At 40.8% G+C, this 6239-nt stretch overlaps 1 protein-coding gene across 3 annotated transcripts; it reads left to right on the top strand.

Annotated features, from left to right (window-relative positions):
• Positions 1–2295: 2295 nt before the first annotated feature.
• On the top strand, positions 2296–5614 carry LOC120408301 (E3 ubiquitin-protein ligase Topors-like). 3 transcript variants are annotated; one of them, XM_039545069.1, is made up of 2 exons: positions 2296–2485; positions 3942–5614. In XM_039545069.1, exon 2 carries the CDS (start codon positions 4068–4070, stop codon positions 5415–5417), a length of 1350 nt encoding a protein of 449 aa, XP_039401003.1. In that variant the 5' UTR covers positions 2296–2485; positions 3942–4067; the 3' UTR covers positions 5418–5614. The 3 variants fall into 3 exon arrangements, with proteins under 3 accessions (XP_039401003.1, XP_039401002.1, XP_039401001.1); XM_039545068.1 differs by having other exon boundaries at positions 3750–5614; XM_039545067.1 differs by having other exon boundaries at positions 3747–5614.
• The last annotated feature ends 625 nt before the right edge of the window (positions 5615–6239 follow it).

Here is a 6239-nt window from a genome sequence, read left to right as displayed (position 1 = left end):
GCAAGTAGACTGCTTAACAAACTTGTGTCCCGCATGATGTTACGGTTCTTCAGAATCAAAAGCATTCAATCTTAGGGCCGACTGAAAACTTTCTTCTCAATCACTTTTAACGGAAATCTGGAGTTTTGAGAGTGAATTTTTAACAGACTGCATCTCCTTTCATGGAAATCTTTGATATTTAATAGAAAAACGGAACATCCAAAACCAAAAATGGTATTGCACTGACTCATGCAGGAGAGAGTTCAGATACCTGATGCTCCTAATTTTTGGTTAACTTTACCTTTACATGGGGTGGATTTTTTTCAAAAGAACTCAATTCTTGGGTAACTTTCCTCCTTTGGTGAGGGTAGGAGATAGGCCAAGCTGTGGGGGCTTCTAGGAAAACCCATTGTAACTATCTGGTTTTGAGAATGATGAATGAAGTGGGCTCTCCAATGTTAAATGGATTTCCTCTCTTCTATCACGTTACCCTTTGGAACGATGGAAAACTATGTGCATGTAATAGATAGAGGCTGTAACTCGCATTGGGAGGCCCCATCATTCTAGGCGTTCTACAAATGGTCTGTCCTGGAATGATTTCAACTTAAATAAACAAGGCAAATAAATGGGGGCGGGGGGAGAGACTCACAGGCACAAAGAGGGAAAGTGGCCAGGGGCAGAATTGGGAACAGCTCACTTGACTCCTGTTTCTTGCCTCCCCTGCTAGGCCATGTGGCCTCTCAAGAATGAAGGAGCCATGCTCCCAACAAGCTGGCAGTTGAATTAATTGTTCCTCCTCTCCGATTTTTTTCCCCTCTAGAGTGATTTTTTTAAAGTATGGTAAAGATTTACAATAAAAGAGGATTTATTCTAATTGTGTTGAAAATGTATGTATGTATGTATGTATGTATGTAAATCTGTTATAATTTCCTGTGTGCCACGGCAGTGCAGAAGCCTTTGCAGACAACTAAAACTTGTGTTCATAGAATGATAAATTCCCTTTCCTTACCCACGTGTGTTGCTAAACAGTGATAGTGCTCATCATCAGTCTAGGTGTCATTTGCTCATCACTTGCTTCTCCAGAGAATGCAAAGCCAACTGTACCATCAAGCTTGCAGGACATTTTCCACGATGGACTCTGTCTTTTGACCTCTGGACTTCCCCAAACAGCCCTCTTGAGTTTCTCATAGGGCAGTCCCTGCTCATAGGACTAATTAATTTCAGAAGGTTAATTGTTGGCTGAACTAGTCCCTTTCAGGTTGTGGTTTTGAAAACTGAGGTATGTGGGTGGAGGGCTGAGGTGCTATTTTCAGAATAAAGGAAACAAGTCAGTTGGTCTGCCTTTGTTCTTTGTTAGCAAGAGAGGAGGAGAAAACCAGGTCTCTTGATGACTCCTCTTAGGGCTGTTCGTGCTACCCGCAGAGTCCCTCTGTACCCTGTCTCCCTTGGGCCTTGAACCAACATGGTGCTCTTAGCAAGATCCTTTGTTTTCCCTGAGAACTGACTGGATCAAGGGTGTGGTTTTTTGTTTGTGGTTTGTTCTGTTTTCGCTTTGTCTCTCTGAGGCACACCGCAAAACTCACAGTCCAAAGAGAGAAGGGACTAAGCTGATTTTGAGCCAACATCACAACCTTGTGATTCTGCACTGGGTTACCCAAACTGAGCCACCTACTGTCAGCAGGATCTTCTACAAACCTGACCCAACCTACTTTCTGTGTTGAAGAATGGGAGGAGAGGGAGGGTTCTCCCCTGGCCATATCTGAGATTTTTACTGTCCCTTTCTGCTGCTGCAACTGTATCAGAGTTAGAGGAAGCATTCCTCCCCAGGGCTCTCCATCAGTTCAGTGGGATGTCACTGTTAGAGCTGATCAGAAAATTCGATTTAACAAATCTGGTGTGTGTCTATGTGTGTCTGTGTGTGAAATTGTATCAATATTTATGAAAATTCCTGCTCAAATATATTAATTAAAAACTTAGAAATGTTGTATAAAAACAATTTTACTTTCAAACCTTCCCCCCATTTTTAATATTACCTTTATTTTTGTATTTCGTGACATGGCAGAAGAAGCAGTGCATCACAGGACATGCCATATTTTGATGTGACTTGACATGATATACATGTCATATTGCATGCTACTACTGACATACTATGAAATAATATAATGTAAAAATAAAAAAAACCTCTCTCCATTCCCTCTTTAATTGCCAGTTTGCCCCTCTCCAAAAAAAGCCCTTATGTTGTGGTTATGAATGTTTAACAAGTTTTGAGCCATGCCATCATTGTGAGCTGGTGTGTGGTTGTGACATCATCGAAAAGATCCAATCAGAATGTTGTTGGTCTTGGGCAACACATGAAACATGGATCCTTAAGCCTATAATAAGAGATCAATAGAGAGATGATGACATGAGAGAAAAAAAGGAGACATACTTTATGAAGGAAGAAATCACAGAGTGGAGTGAAAAAGAGAGACAAGAAAAGAAAATAACATTTACAAATTACCTCTAGGTAAAACATTTACAAAACCTTTCAACTTGTTTAAGTCTCCTTAGTAGGGAGATGTTGGTAGTGACTCCGTAGTTAAGGATGAGTTGAGTTTTGTACTTTAATCAAAGATTCAGCCTCTCTTTTTCATGTAAGAAAAGTATAATGTGGCCTCCACAGAATTAATCTTTGAGTACAGAACCAGTTTTTGGAGAACTTACAAATAATATGGGTTGGCTTGATCCTTCACTTTAACTGGTGAGCATTATGTAATATAAATTGTTGCTTACTGTTTCTGTCCCCTCCTAAGAACGCTGATCTCAGGCATTAGTCTCTAGTGGTACTGGTGAATTAATTCTTAAGGCATGTCTATGCTGCAGACACAGTTAAGTAACCAAGCAGACAGCTATTTTAGACTTACTTCTGACAAACAAGAGGAATTGGTTGCAGACATGAAGGTGGTCATGAATGAAAGTGATCATGAAATGGTAGATTTCATTTTTTTAAGGAAAGGAAGGAGTTCAGGCGGCAGAATAAGGACAATGCAGACTTGAACAAACTCAGAGAACTGATCCGTAAGGTCCCATGGTAAGAAAATCTAAGGGAAAAAGGAGTTCAGGAGACCTGGCCATTTCTGAAAGAGGCAATATTAAAGGTACAACATCAAACTATCCCAATGTGAAGAAAAGATAGGAAGAATAGATGCCAATATTAAATTATACAAAAAGTAGCAATTTATCCATATTTCCAAGGATAAATACAAAAGAGTAGCACAAACATGTAGGCATTAAATCAGAAAAGCTAAGGCACAAAATGAGTTACAGCTAGCAAGCGACATAGAAAGCAAAAAGAATAGGTTCTATAAATATATTGAGAGCAAGAGAAAGATGAAGGAAAGTCTAGGTCCTCTAGTTAGCAGGAAGGAGAGTTAACACTGGGCAACACCAAGAAGGGCTGAGGTGCTGAATGCCTGTTTTGCTTCTGTCATCACTAAAAAGGTTACCAGATGCTTAACACAATTAATATTAAGAGCAAAGGAGAGGGAAGAGAAGCCTGAATAGGGAAAGAACATGTTAAAGAATATTTTGATAAAGTAGATGTCTTTAAGTCAGCAGGGCCTGATGAAGAGGATATGTGGTCTCTGGACTATGTCATACTTAGAGGCCAGGTGCAGTGGTAATACAAAACAAAGCAATTCATCCCATTATTCTGGCCAAAAAAAATTGAGTTGAACAAGTCTACCATAAACTCATCCTACTGGTTGGCCTCTTTTTTTCTCTTTCAGTAGATCATGGCATCATCAAAAGAAGCATTTAAATCTGATGGCAGCTTTTCATCCATAGCCGGGACAAGCAGTGAGGATGTTCCAGTGGCAGGAGAGGGATCTTCAGACTCAAGATGCCCTATCTGCTTGGAGAGAATCCGAAATGTGTCTTACTTAAATCCCTGCTTCCATGGGTTCTGTTTTGTTTGTATACAGGAATGGTCGGAAAGGAAAGCTGAGTGCCCACTCTGTAAGCAACATTTCCATTCATTCTTCCACACTATCAAGGCTGACAATGATTTTGAGGAATATATTCTACCCGTGGAGAACAGATCCTCTGCCATGTTTGAGGTAAGGTCAGCTTCTGCTCAAAGGCCTGAATCTCCACCAGACCATGGGATCCTGCATGATGGCTTTTCAGGTCCACCATCTCGAGTGAGGGAGAGAGCAATTGATGAGCTGATGAGACAGTTTGCAATCAGAAGACCATCTCACCCTGGGGGAATATCATTGGGGCAAATACGGGAGCAGGTTACAATTAAGTTCAGGAGAGCTCTGTATCGATCTGGAGTGTGGGTGAGGATTGTCCAAGCTGGAGGTTTCTACAGGGATATTTCAGCAGATTTTTTCCACCGCAATCCCTCCCGCCTCCTCAGATTAGTTCCATGGCTCAAGCGTGAATTAAGAGTACTGTGTGGCACTCATGTGTCTTTGGTCAATGATATACAGCATATCATCCTGCACAACATGATTCATTATGATCTGGAAAGTCAGGCCTTTGCTGATATCCTACAACCTCACTTGCTGTATTATACTAATCACTTCCTTCATGAATTCATCAATTTTGCCCGATCTCCATTCAACATTAAGGCATATGACTGGCGAGCCAATTATGATATTCCTTTTCTTCTTCATGAAGAGGGATACCAGTTTTATTCTTCATTAACTACATCTTCAGAGGAGGAAGAGGATTCCCAAGATGATGATGATGGTGAATCAATAGCCAGTAACGATGAGGAATCTTGGGATGATGAAATCCCAGGATCAACTTGTTCCAGTTTAGAACAGGCTGCTGATGACTTGGTTTCCACTCTTGGTTCCTCTGATGGAGAATTTGTCAGGAGAGAAAATGTACAGAGGTTGTTTCAGATGCAGACACACTTTGATGAGGCTAATAATCGCTCTCCTTCAGACAACTGCATCCTTTATTCACTAGCTGAGAGGATCGCCGACACTTTTGATTCACTCTCCAATACTGCAGAGACTAAGCAGGATGGGGAAAAAGAGGAAGAGAAGATGCAGCCTATAAGGGACCCCGACTCTAGCAATAGTCATGGTGCTGGATGTTTGATTGTTTCCAGTGATGGCCAGTTTGATAATCAAAGACATGGTACACTGCCCCTACCCCAGCAGATTCAGCCTGAAAGAGAAGTTGTCCATATCACTGAGCACGTTCAGTCAGAAGCAGAAGCAATAGATAACAACAAGCAGATTGAGGCCAAAACCGAAGAGCCAGTTATATTTGAATTGATTCGGTCCAAAGCTGAAGAGACAGTTAAGAGTGTGCAGCTTCTGTCCCCAGGAGAAGAAATTGTTAATGGTGGGGAATCACCCTCTTCCACAGACAAGTTGCCAAGCAGCTCCACTAAAAAAAGGGACAGTAGGTGCTTCCCATGTATCAGAAGATCATAAATCACAGTGATAAAGCTGTGAGGAAACTCATCATGTTCTTCTCTGGTTGAGCTGATACTCACGATAATCAAACTGATACATTGTTATATTTGAAAAGCGTGTGTTTAAAATATTATAATGGGAATCTAGTGATAAGCTAGAGAAAACATTCCTGATGATCACACCTTTCATTTCATAACTAATATGCATTTGCCATAGTTTGTGCCTTCCTAGTGACTTTATTTGCGCTTAATGATTATTATTTTGGAGGGGAGGCTAATTCTTTGGCTGTGGCTTCTTGTAACTTGCCATGGAACCATACTGCTTTATTTCTCTCCTTCATTGTTTCATTTCTTTGTTCAGGGGCATGCGTGCCTTTTGTGCTTCCTGTTGCATGCTAAAGTAGCCTCACGAATAGAGCTGGTTTGGAATTTTCTGTCAAGGATATTTTCCATCGCAAGTGTAGTTTCCACAAAATCAATTTTTTCTAGGGTAAACCTATTCTAATTATATTGTTAAGAGAAGATCTGACCTGAAAATTACACTGTTTGTTCTTTGAAAAAAATGGGGGTTGTCTTGGCCAACTGGCACTTGTAGGCCTCTGTAGATAGCCAGTAAATGGAATCTACAACCTACAGCTTCCATTTCCTATCTGTGTATGGCACTGATGAAATTACTGTTGGAATACTGTGTCCAGCTCTGGTGTCCACACTTCAAAAAAGATACTGAAAAATTGGAGAGGGTTTAGAGAAGAGCCACAAGAATGATCTGAAGTCCAGAAACTTAAGCAGCTCAATCTAATGAATTTATCAAAGACAATATTAGCAGTGACTTGATCACTGC

This window comes from Mauremys reevesii, linkage group 6 (assembly GCF_016161935.1).
Source record: "Mauremys reevesii isolate NIE-2019 linkage group 6, ASM1616193v1, whole genome shotgun sequence".
NCBI lineage: Eukaryota > Metazoa > Chordata > Testudines > Geoemydidae > Mauremys > Mauremys reevesii.
Note: the sequence above shows the minus strand (reverse complement) of the source record. Positions and strands in the feature narration are given on the sequence as shown.

Excerpts from the sequence above, each read along its gene's own strand:
- LOC120408301 (XM_039545068.1), top strand. The coding sequence starts at position 3,753 with ATGGCATCATCAAAAGAAGCATTTAAATCTGATGGCAGCTTTTCATCC.